The sequence below is a fragment of the Podarcis tiliguerta genome (genome assembly GCF_965153285.1).
Source record: "Podarcis tiliguerta genome assembly, chromosome: 12".
Classification (NCBI taxonomy): domain Eukaryota; kingdom Metazoa; phylum Chordata; class Lepidosauria; order Squamata; family Lacertidae; genus Podarcis; species Podarcis tiliguerta.
In genome coordinates, this window is record NC_139545.1 from 33,253,724 (window position 1) to 33,275,039 (window position 21,316).

Below are 21,316 nucleotides of genomic sequence, written 5' to 3' on the forward strand. Positions count from 1 at the left end.
GAAGGAGTGTCTCCACTCCCATCATTCAGCCCGGACACTGAGGTCCAGCTCCGAGGGCCTTCTGGTGGTTCCCTTGCTACGAGAAGCCAAGTTACAGGGAACCAAGCAGAGGGCCTTCTCGGTAGTGGCACCCAACTACCAAACTTTTAGAAGACATCTGAAGGCAGCCCTGTTTAGGGAAGCTTGAGCATCTGCACATGCGACGAAACCCGGAAGTAACCCGTTCCGTTACTTCCGGGTCGCCACGGAGCACAACCGGAAAACGCTCAACCCGAAGCTACTTCAACCCGAGGTATTGCCACCAGCCAGCCTTGTGACTTTGCTCTGTATTCCTACTTTCTCAGATGTAGGGTAGTGAGAGCATGGGGCAGCACCAATTTCCCAACAACCAACACCAATTTCCCAACACCCTTTGTGACATTCACTCCATGGTCAGGGGAAAGGACTCCTACATGCAGAAGCTTTTCGCAGCCAATCAGTCATGTGTATTTGCGCCTCAATCTGTTTAATTTTACAATTTGCCTTGCATTATTGCTTTGAGCTGTATTTAATAGTAGTTTTATTCAGATTTTTAAAAACTGTCAAAAGTCACTTTGAGAGCTTGGTTTTAGTTGAAAAACACCCAAGAAGTTTGTGTAATAAATAGGGATGGGTGGTGGAATTGATTACGTTTGCATTTAAAAGAGAATTTGCTTTGTTCACACTTTCCAAAACAACACACAAACTGAAACACAGGCACCCTCGAAATTCACTCTTCTCTGAATTTTGCAGTGGAGTTTTCCAGCCAAGCAATGTGTACAAAAAAGAATATAATTTGGTGAGCTGTGCATAAAAATGCATCTATTAGCAAAAATAACATAAAAAGGTAAAGGTACCCCTGCCCGTACGGGCCAGTCTTGACAGACTCTAGGGTTGTGCGCCCATCTCACTTAAGAGGCCGGGGGCCAGCGCTGTCCGGAGACACTTCCGGGTCACGTGGCCAGCATGACAAAGCTGCATCTGGCGAGCCAGAGCCGCACACGGAAACGCCGTTTACCTTCCTGCCAGTAAGCGGTCCCTATTTATCTACTTGCACCCTGAGGTGCTTTCGAACTGCTAGGTTGGCAGGCACTGGGACCGAGCAACGGGAGCGCACCCCGCAGCAGGGATTCGAACCGCCAACCTTTCGATCGGCAAGCCCTAGGCACTGATAACATACAGACATGTTATATTGGGGAAAATGCTTTGCAAAAATGTATATATTAGGCAAAATTGCACACAAACATGCACATTAAGAGAAATTCTGATGAATTTTCAAAATGACTTTAAAAAATAAGTAAATACAAAAGCTTATGTGGAAATGTGGGGAACTGATCTTAAGATGGGGGGAATGAGAAAATAAACTGAAGGTGAGAGATTCTCTCATCCTTAGATTATCTAAAATGATAAAATAAATAAATATAAATTTCTATCTGCATCCGAAAAGCTCTTGACATAGATGTGGTATCTTGATCCCTTATTGTGCCTGCATGGTCTTAGAAAGTGGATGAGCTTGAGCCATAAAAGTTCATACATGTATCCCTAACATTATATTGATTTCAGAGATATAAACACATACCCCATATCAGAAGCTTTCAAAGATTAGTCAGTAAAATTATCTGGTACTTATGTGATGTTTTCAATGGGTGTTACATATTACTCATTGAATAGCAATGGTTGAGGAAGTGGTTTTTTTGTTTTTTTTTTAAGCCAACTTGCCTCGTTGCTACTTGCAGATCATGTGACAGGAGCTGGCAAAAAAACCTGCTTCTTTGTCCCTTGCAAAGTGATTTTGTAGATGTGCTTGTCTCTTGCAACTAACAGAAAAAGCAACTAACAGAAGAAGCAAGAACAGAGATGTTTGGGTTTCTCTGACTGAACAAAATATATTTATCCGGCATTTGTGACATGGAGTCTGCATAACTATCTTGGTAAGTGATTTACTATAGAGATGAAGACTGATAATATATACTGTACTTCCTGAAAAGCCAGTGAAAAGTGATATTAAAATGATTGTATCCTTTGTGGAAATAAATTTATGGGGCATCGTACTGTCTTTGTGTAAGTGCTGTGAAAGAGTTCTTTTATAGGATAATTGTGTTTTATAGGATAAATACTTATTGCAGCAACTCAGTATTAGGTCTAACTTTTATTAAATTAGTTCTAAGAAACCAAACTGAAAACTTTGGGGTTCAGAAAAAGTATTAAGTATTCAAGTAACTGGATTTAAAAAATTGTTTTCTCCCTCTGTAATAGAGCCAGATAGCTGCCTGCATTTTTCTCCCCTTTCGAAAATTAATTAAGTAGTTTCCAAGTATTTTTAAAACACCCGTTTCACTTTTTAAATAAGGAATTGTCTGAGCAGTGCAAAACAAAGTAAAAAAAAAAAAAAAGATAAACTAAATTGGTGAAAAACATACGGAAAGTGTCACACCCATAAATGCTTTCGTTTTTGTTTCGTTTCCCAGAACTGCAGCTCTTCAATTAAAATAGTTGGAAAGCCTGAGCACGTCAAGATAACGGTAAGCATTAATCTTTGAGTGCAATTATATGTATGTCTACTCAGAAGTAAGTTCTATGAAGTTCAGTTTTCTCCCATGTAAGCCTTGCAGTCACAATTAATATTTATTAATGGATGGAAATGTGTTTTTAATAGGATCTATTACAAATCCATACATTGTTTCCCCTGCCCCTGCCCCCCCATATTTTTTATTCACAACAGCCCTGTGAGGTGGGTCAGGCTCTGAGGTAGTGACTGACTCAAAATCACCTAGTGAGATTCGTAGCTGAGTGGGGATTTGAATCTGGGTCTCCTCTGTCCCAGTCCACCATTCTAACTGCTATGTCTATGGTGTACATATCTGGTTAGGTGCTATGTATTGTAACTGGCCAATTGACCCAAGTCACCCAGAACTTCATGAGGCAGGGATCACCAACTCACCACCAAGGCGAAAAACTTCATTGGCGGCAATGGGTGTCAGGCTGGCAGCCAAGTTGGAGGGAGAATAGCAGCGACTTATTTTGCCTGTAATGGGGCAGAGAGAGGCAGAGAGATGTATGTGAGAGTGAGAGACTGGAGTTATGTGAGATTTGAACCTTTTTAGTCAGGATCTCTGAATACTAATGTCCAATATCGGTCTATTTTGGGGATGTAGCCAATCCACACATATTAGTATGAGAAGCTGAGAGTTTTCGATAGGCATGGTGCACCTTAATGCACTTAAACAAAACAGCTTTGCTGTGGTGTGCACACACACCCAGAGCAAACATAGCTTGTTGGTCAGACCAAAACTCAACCTTCAGCAACCCAGTGAAGGTCCTTAAACTGGGAAACAAATGAGCACTTTATCAACCATTTTCTCTCCCTCTCTTTTACTTACTCTTTAAAAGCTTTGGAGGACCATGTGAATGCTTGGTGCGATGTATTCTGTAACTGTTATTCACAATAGCAACGTAAGAAGTTCTTTCTCCCACCACAAAAGTTTAAAGGATGTGACATCATACAGTCCGATGTGTCAGATTTTCTAACTGTTATTGAAAAAGTTAGACATATAGTCATGCCTCGGGTTGAAATAGCTTCAGGTTGAGCGTTTTCGGGTTGTGCTCCGCGGTGACCCAGAAGTAACGGAACGGGTTACTTCCGGGTTTCACCGCATGTGCAGACGCTCAAAATGACATCACGTGCATGCGCGGAAGCGGCGAATCGTGATCTGTGCACACACAGATGCACAGACGCGGGTTGCATTCTGGTCTGGATGTGAACGGTGCTCCGGAACGGATCCCGTTCGTATCCAGAGGTACCACTGTACGTCAGTGGGTTTAGGATTGCACCCTAAGAGTACAGTTGTACCTTGGTTGTCAAAAGCCTTGCAACTCAAACGTTTGGCTCCTGAACACCGCAAACCCAGAAGTGAGTGTTCCGGTTTGTGAACATTCTTGGGAACCCACATATCTGACCCTGCTTCCACGGCTTCCGCTTGAGTGCAGGAAGCTCCTGCAAGCAATCAGAAGCCGCACCTTGGTTTTCAAAAGATTTTGGAAGTTGAACGGACTTCAGGAACGGATTTCATTCGAGAACTAAGGTGCTGACTAGAAACACTTTGAATTTTAGCCATAGCAGCTTTGTGATTACTTGTTAGCTACTTCATCAACTTTGTTGTTAAGGTGCTGCAAGGCACCTGGTTCGTTTTGCCACAGAATAACAGAATTGCTCCTCTGGAAATTTGTTAACGTTGAAAGAGATCATGCAGGCAAGGCAGCCGATTTGTAAATATCCATAGATGGCTAAGATATGCATGTCTATTGTGAAGTATGAGGTGTGTATTTCCACATTAGAGATTACATTTCCACATAGCAGAGGAAGAAAGACTTGTGCAAAATAGATTAATTGCAGCGGAACACAATATGCCAGATGAACGTGTGAATGAATGTCAGAATGGGCTGAGACACATGCAAGTGCAAATGCACCAGCAGGGCCAGACTAGTGCTTCTGCCAGTTCATTTGCACTGCATCGCCCTCCTTGCCACCTCACCCTCCTCCCTTCCTCATATGCAATAGCAACCCATCTGTTGGAAGACTAGTATAGCAGCTCCCCTCCATCCCACAAAGCACTTGCGTCAGATCAACCATTATATTATTATTATTATTATTATTATTATTATTATTATTATTATTATTATTATTAAAATGCACAGAAATGATGGAAATGTAAACTCTGCAATAATTGAAATACTGGAAAATAAAAATAAATAGCTGAACAGCTACCCAAAGCAAATGTATCTTACTAAGCCCTAAATTATATATTCCCAAAAATTCCACCTCGTTAAAAGCTTTCTGAATTCCCAGTCTTATAGCTTAAACATTGGGGTGGGAGGTTGTAGCTACCAATCTAAGCAGGAATCTGAGGAACTATGGTTTCTGCAGACTAATGGGAGAAACTGAGAAAGATGGAACCTAGGATCTACAATTTTATCATCTAGTGCAGTGGTCCTCAACCAGTAGGCCATGGCTGATGCCTTAGATCCCAGCTCCCCGGAGATAAACCTATGTAACTGCCCTGCACTGGAAGCAAAATACTGGGAGAGGGAGACATGGATTTGTGGTCAGATCAAAAAAGGCTACTAGAGGCAACTTATGCAGGGGTCACATTCCAAGCCCCACAGTGAAATGTACATGTCAGGATCAAGCTGGAGAGCTCTAGTGGCTTATGAGAGGACATCCTCTTCAGCCTCTGGGGAGGGTCTTCTCGCAAGCCACTAGGGCTCTCCAGGGCGCTCCCCACTTCCAGGTTCCGGGCACCAGTGGCGAAGCTGCATGCTCCACTACCAGAGGTGGAGAGCAGGCAAGGGCATGGCTGGGGTGCCCTGGGGTGCAACGCGTGCCCTGGGGCATGGCACGCCACCTGCAAGGGCATGGCGCACGTTCTCTGGGCGTGACACACTATCTGTGGTGCCCAGCATGCGGTGCATGTCGGGGGGCGCTGTGATGGCACCCAACTGGAATAGTGGTGTCAGGGGCAGTCCACTCCCTCTGCACCCCCGTTCCTCTGCCAGTGCCAGGCACCGCATGTCTGTGTGGTCACATGCGGGTAGATCGTGCTCAAGTTGGAAGTTGCCTGGGAGAGTTTAGGGTTGGTGTATAGGCACCAACTCTAAGGGGCCCAGGCTGCGCCCCACAATTTTGAGAGCAATCAGTGAGGGAGGGGAGAATGCAAAAGCATCCCTTTGGTTTGAGATGATTTTCCGCTTTTCAAAGTGCACTTTTCTGATTGGAAATTGCTGCAGGATTTCTGGGGAGGAAATTATTTCCATCTTTGCAGATATAATGCCCAAAAATGACAACCGAGACGGTGGTTCACATTAAAAAAACAAAAAAGGGGGGGGGAGGGAGGAGAGAGTGAGAGTGATTTTCTAGCATTTTGTTTTGGACTCCATTGGAAGCCTGTTTGGCATCTTCTCCAAAGTAAAAATGTAAAAGGTAAAGGACCCCTGGATGGTTAAGTCCAGTCAAAGGTGACCATGGGGATGCGGCACTCATTTCACTTTCAGGCTGAGGGAGCCGGTATTTGTCCACAGACAGCTTTCCGGGTCATGTGGCCAGCATGACTAAACTGCTTCTGGCACAACGGAACACCGTGATGGAAACCAGAGTGCACGGAAACGCCGTTTACCTTCCCGCTGAAGCAGTACCTATTTATCTACTTGCACTGGCATGCTTTCGAACTGCTAGGTTGGCAGGAGCTGGGACAGAGCAAAGGGAGCTCACTCCATCATGGGGATTCAAACTGCGCTTCTTCCGATCGGCACGCCATAGTGGTTGCAATCTGTGCTCTAGGTCACAGTATGGTATAGGGAAGTGGGCAATGTGTAGTCTGAATACAAGACTCCTAGAATCAAATTTCATGAAACTGACTGAGCAGTCTGCAGCAAGTCCACTCTCCACTGTCCCTGCTCCAAACCATCACAAGATGGTTGCGAGAATGACCAAATTTAGATTAAGAATTGTAAAGTATGTTGGCTGTTGCAAAATAGTGAATTATATTTGGTATATTTTTTCCAAATTATATTATTATTATTATTATTATTATTATGAAAATTTGTTTTCATTTTCCGCCAACTTACAAAAGCAACATTTAGTAGGGCAATAAATGAGTCTACTGCTTAAATTTTAAGCCTTGAAAAGAAATCATAGACAAAACCGCTAAATGATGAAACAACACAAGTTTTTACCAAGTATTCCACAGGGGAACCATAGAAAAAATGTAGTTGCTCAAGGGAGCCATGGAGTAAAAAAAAAAAGAAAAAGGTTGAGAACCTGTGATCTAGTGTATAGGGGACCCAGAACGGTCCAAATGGGAAATCATTTCAGGTAAAAATTGAGGGGAAATGTTTAAAATTGGAAAGGTCTAAGCTGTGCAAGGGAATAAACAGAATGTAAAATAAAAATGAATTGATTTATAGCACAGAATGAGTCAAATATCTGGCCTTAAAAGGCTGACTCAGAGAAAATGGCTAAGAACAAATCTGAGGGTGAAATATGCTCAAAGCAAGAAATCCCTGCCAGGGAGACAAAGTCCATCATGACTCCACGTCGTCTCCAGACATCCATCGATCTCCCGTAGACACGCAGTATCAGCAATTAGCGACACGAGCTCCAGAAATAGCTTGCCACATTCCAGAGCTGATGCACGCTCTATCAGCAGATAATGCACACAGCAAAAGATGCACGCAGGAGAGCATATTTACAACTTTATTCAGCGTTGGTCAGAAGAAAGAGAAAACATGACTGCCTGCTTCAGTGTCTCCGGCACAGACAGAAATGAAAGCAATAGAAAACATAAACTTCCTGTGAACAGGAAATACGCAGACTCTGTGACTCACAAAGCCTGCTCCCATTTAAGGTGGAACGGAAATATCCTAACATCCTCCCCCTTTCCGTGTAACCTGTAGTCAACCCAATTGCAACCTCTGTACATAAACCTTAAGTTGTTCTCTGTTAACAACCTTAGACAACAGATCAGCAGGAATTTAATTTCCTGGCATGTAGGACACCTGAATGAGTCCTTTCTGAATACACTCTCTTGCACGATGTAGCTTAATCTGCAAGTACTTGGTTCTTTGCTTGCAACTCTCTGAGTTCAGCAAAGCCAAACAGGATTTATTGTCTTGATACACTTGTATAGGACATTTCACAGAAACTCTGATGTCCTTAAACAGTTGCATCAACCATTCACAATCCATGAGTGAAAATGACAGAGCATTGAGTTCTGCTTCCCAGGAACTTAGGCTCACTGTCGTCTGCTTTTTGCACAACCAGTCAAACAGACAGTGGTTGTACATGTGCTTGTACCATCCGTGGTGTCACTTCCAAAACTTGCATCTGCAAAGATTTCAAGACCTCCAGTCTTCTGACTGGTGAACCTCAGCCTGTAGTGCATAGTCCCTTTCAAATAGCAGGCTTTGCGCTTCAGAGTTTTCCAATCCTGAACAGTAGGATTATTAGCTTGTCTGCTAATCAGGTTAGTGCTTACAGCTATGTCAGGTCTTGAGCATCTAGCAATGAAATTCAACTTGCCTAGAATGCATCTGTACAGCGTAGTGTCAGAAAACGCTTCAGCAGTACTATCTACCTGGTAACCTGTCACCATCGGTGTGTCTGCTGGGTTTGCATCAACCAAATTCAACCTGGTTAATACATCAGCAATTTTCTGTGTTTGGTGTATCAGAAAATTACCTGCTTGGTCCCTCTCCACCTGCAGAGAAAGATAGTTGGATACCTCACCAAGATCCTTCATGTCAAAGTGCTCCTTCAGCAGAGCTAGGGTGCTTTGGTACAAAGCCTGATTCTTCCAAAACATCAGAAGATCATCAACAAAACATAAACAATACAGTTTGTTTTGCCCTTCCTCCTTGACAAACACACATGGATCAGCTTTACCCTGGTCTCAGTGAGTTTTGTGTTCCAACACCTGGCACTCTGCTTGAGACCATATAAGGATTTTCGCAGTTTACAGACCATTCCCTTCTGTATCCGCATTCCATCAGGTGGCAGCATAAACAGCTCCTCCCCCAAAACCCCGTACAAAAAAGCTGTATTAATGTCATGATGGGAAACATGCAGTTTCTCCTCCGCAGCAATCTTGAGCATCAGCTGAATGCTCTCATACTTGACAGTGGGTGAGTAGGTCTCGTGGTAATGCTGTCCTGGTACCTGTGAAAAACCTCTGGCAACCAATCTGGCTTTGTGTCTGACAACCTTGCCATTCTGGTCTGTCTTGGCCTTGAAGACCCACTTGCTGCCAACCAGTCTCATTCCTGGGACTACCGGTACCAGCTCCCAAGTTTGGTTCCTATTCAAGGAATCAACTTCAGCCTTCATGGCATTAAGCCAAGGCTCAGCATCTTTAGAGGTTAACTCCTGAACCTCTTTGAAGCTTGAAGGTTCCCACACCTTCTCTGAGCTACTAAGAACAGCAGTTGCTGTCTTAGCAAACTCATCAGCAAATCTCTTTGGAGGTCTGCCTTTGGTCGCCCTTTCAGATCTGCGTACTAGACGCAAGTCTTCTGGACTCATCTCCTCCTTCTTAGGAGAAAAATGACCAATGGTGAATAGTGGTTCTTCCAGTTCATTGTCAGATGCATCAGATGGTCTGGCTGAGGCTTTTGCGCTCTTGTAGTCTGCTGTGTCATCACTGTCGCTGACACCAGCAGCAGCGCTGCCCACTGAACTGGAATCCGAACTCTGATCATCATCATCATCCTCAGCTTCCTCTTCTGCCTCAACATCATTTGCTTTTTTCACATCACCTTCATCCTCCTCTGGGTAACTCTGGAAAATTCCCACATTTTCCCCCCACTTAGGATTGTACTCAACACTCTTTGTGAACTTAACGGACTTAGAGTCAGTCATCCATACCCTGTATGCTCCTTTTTCATACCCCATGAACAAACCATGTGCCCCACGCTTCCCAAGCTTGTTGCTCTGTGGGGTGTGTACCCACATGTCAGAACCAAAGATTCTCATGTGCTTGACACAAGGTTTCTTACCAAACATCTTCTCATAGGGAGTACAACTGATAGGTGATGACAATCTGCGATTATAAGTGTAAACAAAAGTCGACAGAGCGTCCCCCCAATACTTATCAGGGAGATTGGCATCATGCAACAATGTTTTCAGTCCTTGCAGCAACGTTTGATTTGCTCGCTCCACAAGTCCATTCATCCATGCGATCTAGGCATTGACAAGCCATGCTGGATTCCCTTCTCAGTCAGAAAAGCTTCAAACTGCTGAGAAGTGAATTCCCCGCCTCGATCAGTAAAGAGACAGCCGATACGTTTACTGTGAACATTCTCCGACCAAGCACAGAATGCCTTGAACCTAGGAAACGCTTGCAATTTCTGCTCGAGCATAAACACATGAATGTACCTGGAAAAAGAATCAATTAGAACCATGAAGTACCTTGCTCCACCCAAAGAGGGCGCAAGTGGACCAACCAGGTCTGCGTGGACTAGCTGGTAGGGTTTGGAAGCCTGCCTGCTAGACTCCTTGCCTTTTGGAGCAACCTTCACCTTGTTCTCTGCACAAGATACACATTTCATGTGAAACTTACAGGGTTTGATGTTCAAACCCTCAACCAATCCAGGCATCTTGGCCAGCGCCTGCCAAGACATGTAACAAAATCTTCAATATGCCTCGTGAATGCATCCTGCATGAAGAACTTTGTTAGTTTGTGCAACACAACCAGAATCAACATTAGACACAACAGCACCATTGTCATCATAAGTTAAACAGAACAAACCATCTATAAACTTTGCATGCAAAATGTCCTCTTTGCCTTTCCTGATGACACAGATGCTCCTCTTGAAGGAAATCTCAAAGCCACGCCCAGTCAGTTGTGGGACACTGAGCAAATTGTCTGCAGCACCTGGAGCATAAAGTACATCTTTGATGGTAGTATGCAGACTCACCAGTTTCACAGTCCATTCTCCTGCAATTCGTAACGTCTTTCCGTCAGCCAGGTGGATCTCACCATCTTGAGGTTTGAAGGAGATAAAGAGATGCCGGTCTTTTGCCAAATGGCGGGTGCATCCAGAATCTACAATAAATCTGGCCTTGGCCTTTGGAGCAGCTTTTGCAGCAAGCAAAACCTTGTTTTCCACCGGCTTGGACTTTTGCTGCTTGCCCCCCTGCTCCTGGCCATCAGACTTGCCTTTAGCCTTTGGTGAAGCTGTGCCAGCAAACAAAGCCTTGTTTTCCACTGGCGTGGGCTCTTCACCCCCCTTCTGCTTCGGGCCATCTGCAGGCATCTGTCTCTGTTTACCTCTGGCCTTCCGGCCTCTGCAAAGGCGATGACCTTGGTTCTCACGAGAAACAGAGCTCTCAGCTGCCGACTCCTTGGCTCCCCCTGGAGGCTGGAATGCTGCCTGGGATGACATCACAGTCAGCTCCCCCTGCAGCTTGCAATCGGTGCCCTCGGTATACCTGCATTCACTCGCATTCTGGGAAACAGCCAGGACCTCTGATGCAGTCAAACTCTGGGCTGGGATGACTGGCAGATGGGCTATCTTCAAAGCATTCCACATCTGACGTGCAGTCGTGTTGCCAGCTAGCGTTTTAATTTCCTCCAGAGAGATGGATAAGACTATTACGTCTATGGCCCTTGAATCTTGGGCCCTCCATCTATCTGTCAGAGGAACTGGAGGGGCTTCACACACAGTATGCCACACGCCAAACTGTTGTAGTAAACTCTCACACCACACAGCCCAGGTCTCATAATTGTGCCGATTTAACTTTGGGCACTCAGCAGCTTCAGAAGCTTGGAAAAACTCCATTCCAGCTCTTTACTTGAGCCGTGAGCCTTATTCACTTCAGAGACTTCTTATCTTGGCTACTCATAAATCTTGAAGCCTGCTTGGCTCGACTCCCCAGGCCAATTAGTCTGCCGGAGTTCAAAGAGACTTTGCCGCGGCAACGAAAAGCCTTGACTTTTCCACACATACCTCAGCAATCTGTCGCAGTCTTACTCTCCTGTAAGTGCCGTGAATCTGAGCCCATAACCTGTTGTTGGGATACTGCCAGGGAGACAAAGTCCATCATGACTCCACGTCGTCTCCGGACGTCCATCGATCTCCTGTAGACACCTGGTATCAGCAATTAGCGACACGAGCTCCAGAAATAGCTTGCCACATTCCAGAGCTGATGCACGCTCTATCAGCAGATAATGCACACAGCAAAAGATGCACGCAGGAGAGCATATTTACAACTTTATTCAGCGTTGGTCAGAAGAAAGAGAAAACATGACTGCCTGCTTCAGTGTCTCCGGCACAGACAGAAACGAAAGCAATAGAAAACATAAACTTCCTGTGAACAGGAAATACGCAGACTCTGTGACTCACAAAGCCTGCTCCCATTTAAGGTGGAACGGAAATATCCTAACAATCCCTTCTCTAAAACAAAGGCAAAAAGGCAAACTGGGCTCCAAAGGACTTGGACCAAAAAAAATATATTGGGGGGAAATGGAGTTCAGCAAAAATAAAATTAAGCAAAAGAAAGCAAGTGACTTCTAACCATGAGATGCAGTATTTTTGATTCCTCTAGATCTCTACATTTTCCTGCCTTCTGATTCATTATTTTCGATTCATTATTTTCTCACATCTCACCTTTTTTCACTAACATTCCATTAGTGGTAAATGACAAATCAGTGGAAGGCCCATGTAAACATAGGAAGTTTTTTTTTATTTTTAACTAACGTGGAGGTGGATGGACATATTCCTAAGCCAAATAAAGTAAGGGCTTGATTATCTTCTATATCTTGTATTATTTCTCCTTAATTAAATTATGCAGCAGCCATGCTATTTGAAAATGAGTAAATGTTTCTTGGTTTTGGTTTTCTGGGTTTCAGATGTCATTTTAATAAGGAAGACCAACTAGACAGCACACTGACAGAAGAACTCGAATATGGGGAAGAAAAGGTAAGCTGAATTAAAATGAACAAAAATATAGCAAGTGATTTGGGAGGTTATATAGGGTTGTGATTCGAGGACCTGATCCCCGCTTTGGGGGAATGAAGACACGTGGGCACAGTATATAAGATTAATGGGCAAGAAAAGGCCACAACTTTATTGATTACAGCATGTGAGAAGGTATTGGCTTAGGCATTGGACCACAGCAAATTTGACTCCACCCACTTGGAGAGGGGTGAGTCTGATGAGGGGTTAACCACCAGTAGGGGGAGCCTGTTGATGCAAATACAACTATAAGCTCTCCCCTGTTGTTACTGAGGGTTGTGCCATGGCCCCCCGCCACACAGGGCATCGGACAGGATCCACGACCGCCGGATTCCTTTAACGGAATACCCATAAGTGAAGCGGTAGGCGATGGCCACACCTTGCTCTTCCATACACCAACAACACATTCCAATGCCTAACCGCCAAATACCAAGAAAGTTGTGACGATTGGTACAAGGTAGGCGGAAAAAACCAAGAGGCCGGTGCCAATTTGCCAATTGGAAAAAACTCCTACCAGGCCCCCTGGACAACCAACCATGGGTCCATAGCAAGGTCGAGCAAGAAGCTACGCCCTAAAGGGAGTGGTGGGTGGGTGACTCATGGAAAATCTGAAGCGCAATGTCAGGTAGAACTGGCGTGGCCACATTTGAGCAGCTAAACCACGCCCCCCACGGTGGCACCCAATTGGATGCCCACCTGGGAGGCGTGGCACGCCAGTGATGATGAGAGGGCAGGGGGCAGAATTCCCCCTGCGTGACGTGGGAATCGTCTCCCGCTCACAATCTCTCCCCTCTGGAAGGAGGAGAGGCTTTGCCATATGTCTGAAATTTCCTGGACATAACTCATAAACTTTGCTCAACAACTTTTGTGTCCGGATTTCCACTTTTTGAAATATGGCAACCCTTTGTTATAATGAGATTTAAACATCAGGGCTTTCAAATTAATTTCACTGAAAAATCTGAGTCTGATCTCCAAAAAGTAAAGTTCCTTCCCACTAAATAGTAGCCTATCTATTTAAATCTTTTTAGATGTGTGGTGCAAGACATAGGAGAGGATTATGTAGAACAGTGTTCTTTGACCTTGGGTCCCCAAAGATTGGACAACTCTATTCATCCCCAACAGGATGATGGGCGGTATAGTCCATTCACATAAAGAGAATCAAAGTTAAATAACACTGATGCAGATGAAGGGGTGTTTGCAAAATGTTGAATGTAGTGTAAAAAGAAAAGGTTTGTTTTCATTAACACGGTGTATTGCTTATTTTTTTCTTAAAAGGGCTAAAAACATCAAGAAAAGCAACCAGCTAGAATTGCCTGAAATAATTGAGGACTGGACTAAGGAACACGTAAAACAATGGGTGACAAATGAACTTAAGCTTGAGGAGAAACATGGCGACATCCTTCTTCATCAAGATGTGACAGGTGCCATTTTGAAGCTTTTAACCAAGCAAGACCTCACAGAAATGGGTATAACCCATGGCCCAGCTTGCCAAATAATGCACGCACTGGGGAAAAAGGATGTTCCAGGTGAAAGCTCTAGCAATTCTTCTGGGCAAGAATGTAGCGCAAGGCCTTTTAATACGGACTCTTCAATTAAAAGTGAAGATGCAGGTGCAATGAAAGAAAATGGCAAAGGGAATTCAGCCGGTGCTGATGCCTCACCAGCGTTTGCAAGATCTAAATCCACTGAGCCACCAGAATCTGTACTTGAAGAAACAAGAAAAGATATGGCTCGCCAAGGAAATGGAAATAACCAGCTTCCAACTAGACAAACTTGTCTTCCCTACCCTTTTGATGAGTTTCACATTAGCCATCGTTATATTCAACATTATGTCCTTCATATACCTGAAACAGGTCCCCTCAATCTTATTGATCCAGTCCATGAATTTAAACTCTTTACAAATACAGAAAATGCAACAGAGGAGGATATGAAGATGAAATTTTGCAATGAGGTGTTCAGATTTGCTGCAGCATGCATGAACTCTCGCACCAATGGTACTATCCACTTGGGAGTCCAGGACAAGCCACATGGAGAAATTATTGGAGTAAAAGTTCAAAATAAAGAGAAATATATTAGCTATTTTGAGTTAATAAACAAATACTTTGGAGATACTATCACTGGTGTTGCAAAAGATTGCATTAGGGAACCTAGATTTGTGGAAGTATTGCAACAAAACAGCATCCCATCAGAAACATTTGTTATTGAAGTTGATGTGGTTCCAAAGTACTCTAGTTGCCTATCTACATATTTCCCTACTAACAACTACAGTTTTAAGACTAAAAAATGGGATCCATGTTTGTTTATAAGAGATGGTGCATCTTCCAAAAACCTCTTAAAATCTAATGATAAAACGGAACATAAATCATTTTTGGCCAAACTGGAGAAATTAGCAGAGGACAGAAAAGAAGCTGAGGAAAAACATGGAGAAAAAAGGAGGAATGTAGATGGGGAAGGTCGTAAGCTGGTGAGCTTACTCACAGGCAACAGGGACTTGCTAGATAACTCCCATTATGACTGGTATATTTTAGTCACAAACAAATGTCATCCAGATCAGACACAGCATATAAACTTCTTGCAGGAAATAAAGTTATTTGCTGTTCTAGAGTTTGACCCGGAATCAGCAAGCAATGGTGTCGTCAAAGCATTCAGAGAAGATAGAGCTGCAAACCTTCATTTTCCAAAGCAGTACCAGAAGCCTGGGAATTCAACTTTTGAAACAATTGAAGAACTTAATCTCTATCAGCAGCCAAGTTGGATTTTCTGCAACGGTAGGTCAGACTTGAACAGTGAAGCATATCAACCCTTGAGTCCTGGACTCTGGCAGCAGCAGAAGGCAGCTGAGGTGAGGAAACTGATCTCATTTCTATCCCATCCAGATATAATGCAAAGAGGAAAATTTTTGGTGGTGTTTCTCATGCTGTCAAAAGTGGAAGATCCAGGTGATCCCATGATAGAAGCTTTCTGTGCTTTTTATCAAGAACTTAAAGGACTTGATGATATGCTGTGTATATGTATTGGGGCACAAACATACCCTTGCTGGAGAGATCTCCTGAGAGCCAGATTTATTGAATCAGACACACTAGCAGATAGGTGCATATCTCAATTGAGCCTACCAATGGTGAATGGTACTATCCAAAAACTAAAATCAGTGACCCAAACTTCTCAGAGACTTTTGCCATCAAAGGGGGGTTCCTTTACAATTCTCTCAAAGAAAGAAGAAGACTTTATGGCTGCACTGGAAATACTATGTGAAAATGAATGCAAGGACACAGAAATTGAGAAAAACAAAGAAAAATTTTATGAATTTAAAAAATCCCAAGAAGAGCATTTTTATCGTGGTGGGAAAGTGTCTTGGTGGAATTTCTATTTCTCCTCTGAAAACTACTGTTTACCTTTTATTAAACGGGATGCATATGAAACGCTTGAAGATCTGATTGAAAGAGGATCTCAGTCTCCTAAACAGTCTCCCACAAAAATTATCAACCTTTATCATCATCCGGGTTGTGGTGGTACTACTTTAGCCATGCATATTCTCTGGGAACTGAGAAAGAAATTTAGATGTGCCGTTCTGAAAAATAAAACAGTTGATTTTGCAGAAATTGCAACACAATTGACCACATTACTTACATATGGGACATCAAACAAGTTTGATTATTTGCCAGTACTGCTACTTGTAGATGACTTTGAAGAGCAAGAAAATGTTTACCTTCTACAGCATGCTATGCAGTCTATCATAGCAGAAAAGGGTATTCAATATGAAAATCCTATAGTTATAATCTTAAATTGCATGAGATCCCAGAATCCTGGGGAAAGCTCAAAAAGCAACAGCTTGAACAGTATTGCACTGAAACAGAAACTAAGTCCGAAAGAACAAAGGGCCTTTGAGGAAAAACTGAAAGAAATTGAAGAGCAGTATGATCATCCTGAAGATTTTTACTCATTTATGATTATGAAAAGAAATTTTGACCAGCAGTACATAGAGAATGTAGTTAAGAACACTCTAAAAGGTTTGGATGTTAGCAGTAAGCAAGCTCAACTTATTTCCTTTCTGGCACTGTTAAATTCTTACGTCACTGAGTCCACAATTTCAGTATCACAATGTGAGGAATTTTTGGGAATAAGTACTAAAAGGGCTTACTGGGGTACAGAAAACCTGGATGTCAAGATGGGAAACTGCTCCAACATTATAATACAGACTGAAGTGCAAGAACGTGGGCGATACAAAGGGGTACGTATTAGTCATTCATTGATTGCTGGACAATGCTTAGAGGAATTTAAACAAACTTACAAACTAACAAAAAGTAAGATTACACTCTTGTTGTTAAGAGAGAATTTATTTTATGACATGGGCATAGGGAGAGACAAACTTCAGCAGGATGTTCAAAGCATGCTGCTTATAAGGCACCGAAAGGAACATGGAGATGACGCAGACACTTTGTTTTCTCCATTAATCGAAGCAATTCAAAAAGAAGAGAGGAGTGTTGAAGTTGAAAAGGTGTTGACTGAGGCAACCGACAGATTTAGTCAAAATGTATTTATCAGCCAAGCCTTAGCAAGGCATTTCTACATCAAGGAGAAAAACTTTAATCGTGCACTAGAGTGGGCTAGAAAAGCTAAAAAAGGTGCCCCTAACAACTCATATATATCAGACACTTTGGGTCAAGTTTATAAAAGTGAAATAAAGCATTGCCTAGAAGAAAATGCAGAGAAATCTATAACTGTTGAAATTCTGAAACGTTTGTTGAATCTTGCAAAGTGTGCCTCAGAGGCATTTAAAGAATCTCAAGAACAAACAGAAAATAAAGACAGTGAAAAAGAATGTTTTCAGAGTATAAAATACAAGAGAAGATATGAAACATATAATACATCTGGTTACCTTGGAGAAATAGAAACTGGTCTATATGCTATAGAAATGATTGAATCCATACCTCTGTTCAACATAAAAGACGAACTCTCTAGAAAACACATAATACAGTTTTTGTCAGGAAATGGGGCTATTCCAAAAGTCCCAGGTGATACAGAGAATGAAGAATACAGATTGACACTGGAAGAATATGCTAGTTATCTAAGTAATCTGCACACAAATTTGAAAAAAGCATTTGATTTTTTTGAGAACTACTTTGTTTTTTTGAAGCCAAAAAATCCAGAAAAAGAAATCGTGGAGCTCAAAATACGGAGAAAGGTTCAAGAATTTTTCAAAAAATATGCAGAAACATTTTGCTACTCTGATTCAGACTGGCTAATGAACTCAAAACTGAGTTCATCTTTGCAGGTGGAAAATTATAGAAAGAGTTTAGAAGCTTCCAAAGCTGACAAGTTTTCTGGAATTTTGGAACATCTCAGCAATCATGAAAATGCTATAAGCAAAATTGAGGACATAGTGAAACAGTATACACTTTTGCTTGATCAGAGCTCTAGCAAATCTTTGCAGAGGTACAAACTGAATTCTATTTTGGCCAACATTGTTCTCCATTGCCTCAATCCAAAATCCAAGATGGTACCATCTTTTGTAGAACTGAAAGAACAGCTTAAAACAATTTTACAGTCAGTAGGTCTAGATTATCGATTCCCAGAACCATACTTCTTGGCTTCTTTATTATTCTGGCCTGAAAAGCAAAAGCAATTCGATAAAGATTCCAATCAAATGGGAAAATACCTCAATTCTCTGAAGAAGGCATTTAATGGGCAGTACTGGCAAATGTGCCGTTCCAAACAACCTATAGCATTTTTCTACCTTGGAAAAGGAAGCAACCTGAGCAAATTTATTCACAAAGGAAAAATTGATCAGTCTGTTATGGCTAAGAATAGGGGCAAGTCAAGGCAAAAGATGAATGATGAGCTGAGTTGCCTGTGGCAGAGTGGAGAGATATGGAAAACAGAGGACGCCAAACATCTTTTGCTTCGGCTGAATGGGAAGGCTGAAGATAATATCGTCTATGTCGATTACGGTATTGATGAAGACATCAGAATACCAGCACGGCCTGTTTTCTTAGGCCAGCTGAAGAGTGGTCGGAGTGTAGAAAGAGTATCGTTTTACTTGGGGTTTTCCATTGGAGGCTTGATAGCCTGTGACATAGAAATTATTTAACCCCCTTTGAAAATACATTCCGTTGTACAGTACTGTAAATTTAATTTGACCTCTTCTTTGTCTATAGCAGCAAGAGACACGTGCCATTTTATCCTAACACCAGATATAGTAATTGAATATATTTGGCTGTATCCAACTAAATTTTACTCAGAGCAGACTCATTGAACTTGATGACCCCAAGTTAATAATTTCAATGGATATATTTGATTGTAGCTGGCTGTAGATACAACCGTTTCCCCCCCTCTTTGCCCTGAAGGGCAAGGATGTCTCCTCAATCTGTAGTACAGCCAGATGGGTCAATAGCTGAGCCAGTGTCACTTCCTTGGGCAATAGAAGCTTTATATTAGAATGATTGAGCTTTAAGCATAAAGGCCAGGGATGAGGCACCTTTGGCCCTACAGATGTTGTTAGACTACAGCCCCTATCATCCCTGGCAATTTACCATGCTGGCTGGAGTTGATGGGAATTGGAGTCCAACAATATCTAGAGGGCCACAGGTTCCCCATCCCTGCCATAGACATACATAGGCAAAAATATTTTTCTAATAAAGGTCGTTTTGGTTTATCTTTGCAGAGGAAGAGGGAGGAGTCGACTGCTAACTGGGCTGGTAGATTTTGCTAACTAATAATTGGATATTCCCTTCTGCCAGTCCAAATAACCAATTCATGAATATAATATGATTTGATTATACCACAACCTGTTGCACAGCAGATGGCAATTTCATTATCTTTGCTTTAAGCATCTTGTATGTCACGTGTCCCATTGCAAAGACAAAGTATATTTTTCACAAAACCAACCCTGACTGAGTCGACATAAGAGACTTCTGCGGTCAGCTTAGTTAATTTCTGTCTTGTACTTCATTTTGTAAGTCTGTTATTTCCCCCGCTTTGCTGTGTTCCTCTCTATTGTATTGGATCCAAACTTAGTCATGATTTAAGTCCCCCTGATTTAAATGCAGCTAATTTACAACACAATCCAGTGCATGTATATTCAGAACAGCTTTTCTTTTTCTGTTTGGCTATGCTATTTATCTGCTTGCTTCTTATATTTTCTGCTTTTCTGTTCACTTTTTTAATTATTAATTTTATTGTTGGTTGGTACCTACTTAGTTTACTTTCAAAGAGGAAGCAGAGGGAAAAAAGGGTAAATAGCATTTAAATTTTGTTCTCTTTTGTTGTAATAACATTCCATTCATCAATAGTATTATATCTATCTATCATCTATCTATCTATCTATCTATCTATCTATATAAAATAAGAATTTGATCTTGGTGGTCTGATTTTTATATTATAATCTGCTGGATTAATGAAATATTTGGGGCTCACCTGAACCGTGAGCACGGAAAGCCTATGATAGAATGGAGTGTCCCAGGACAACAAAGAGAAGTTCAGCACTGGTTCAGCTGACCAAGAATGTCATAGAATATATTTCCTTGGATATTACCAAAGGAAAATGGAAAGGTATTTGATAGGGATGATTAAGGGATGAGGATAAATCCTAAATTGGTATGAGCTGAATGGCAGAGCTGTACCAGCCATAGGAGAATGGGAGAAATTCAATATGGTTAGGATTTTAATGTGAACCTATCTAATTTGTAGTTTCCAAAACCATACATGAACTGAAACATAGTTGTCATTTGTAATTCGTACTTCTCTGAATTTTGTGCTGCAGTTCTTCTGCCAAATAATGTTCATAAATGTGCATATCGGGGAAAGTGTGAAAATAACATATCAAATGCATTATACTGGGGAAATTGCTTTTAAAAATGTCGACATCATGCAAAACTGCATACCAAAATGTGTATATTGGGAGAAATTGGCACTAAAATTCAGATGAATTTGCATTAAAAAAATTCACAAGCTGATGCAGAAATGTGGAGTGAATTTAAGACTAGAAAAATTAGAAACTGAGAGGAAACAAAATTGAGAATTGTCCATCTCTAATTAGCCCATATACCATACTGTTAGCAAACTCATTATCTAAGTGCTGATCCTCATGTAGCCAAAACAGCACCATTCACACATAAGAGGCATGTAAAAGTAGTACAAAAATCTTTTGGGTGCAGGCGAACCTTAAGAAGAGGCACAAAACAGCCCAGTGAGGACTGAGCATGGTCAATGGACACAGAATTTAACTTGTGACTGAATACTGGAAGAAACCAGAGGGAAGAGAGAATGGAATGGAATGGAGTGGCTGGAATTTTTGAACACATTGCAACATTTGCTTGCAAGTCACATTCTTCTCCACCATTTGCCCCCCTGCCCTGTTTTTTTTTAACGCCTTTTCATATATAAACCCAATCACAGATTGATAGACATACCTGTATATATTGCAAACTGAATTAATATGAGGACTAAAGCTCACTTGTATTAATCCTGACACTGCTCGGATCTCTTATTCTGGCAGAAAATGTTGCTCCTCCAAAATAGATTTGGCCTCTTTGGGCAGCTTTTGCCATCTAAGGCTTCAGTGTTTCACATATGGGGGGGGGGGGCTGTATGTAAATCCACTGCTTATAGTAAGGCAAGCATCTGAATAAATGCGTATAGGTTATCAAATAATCTATATTGGAAATTCCTTTAAAAAGTTATCAACTTATCTGAAATGGGAGAATGCTATGCCAGGGGTATAAAAACCATTTATGAAAAACAAAAAGCCAGCTTAATAATAAACAATGAAAAAACAATTCATTTCTCTATAGAA

At 42.0% G+C, this 21,316-nt stretch overlaps 1 protein-coding gene across 1 annotated transcript; it reads left to right on the top strand.

Moving 5' to 3' along the window:
• The first annotated feature begins 1,794 nt into the window (after positions 1-1,794).
• Positions 1,795-20,485, top strand: LOC310660566 (sterile alpha motif domain-containing protein 9-like). The gene is made up of 4 exons (XM_083405314.1): positions 1,795-1,949; positions 2,487-2,540; positions 12,420-12,489; positions 13,801-20,485. The coding sequence occupies exons 3-4, from the start codon at positions 12,476-12,478 to the stop codon at positions 18,611-18,613; spliced, it is 4,827 nt and encodes a 1,608-aa protein (XP_083261440.1). The 5' UTR covers positions 1,795-1,949; positions 2,487-2,540; positions 12,420-12,475; the 3' UTR covers positions 18,614-20,485.
• Positions 20,486-21,316: the final 831 nt, after the last annotated feature.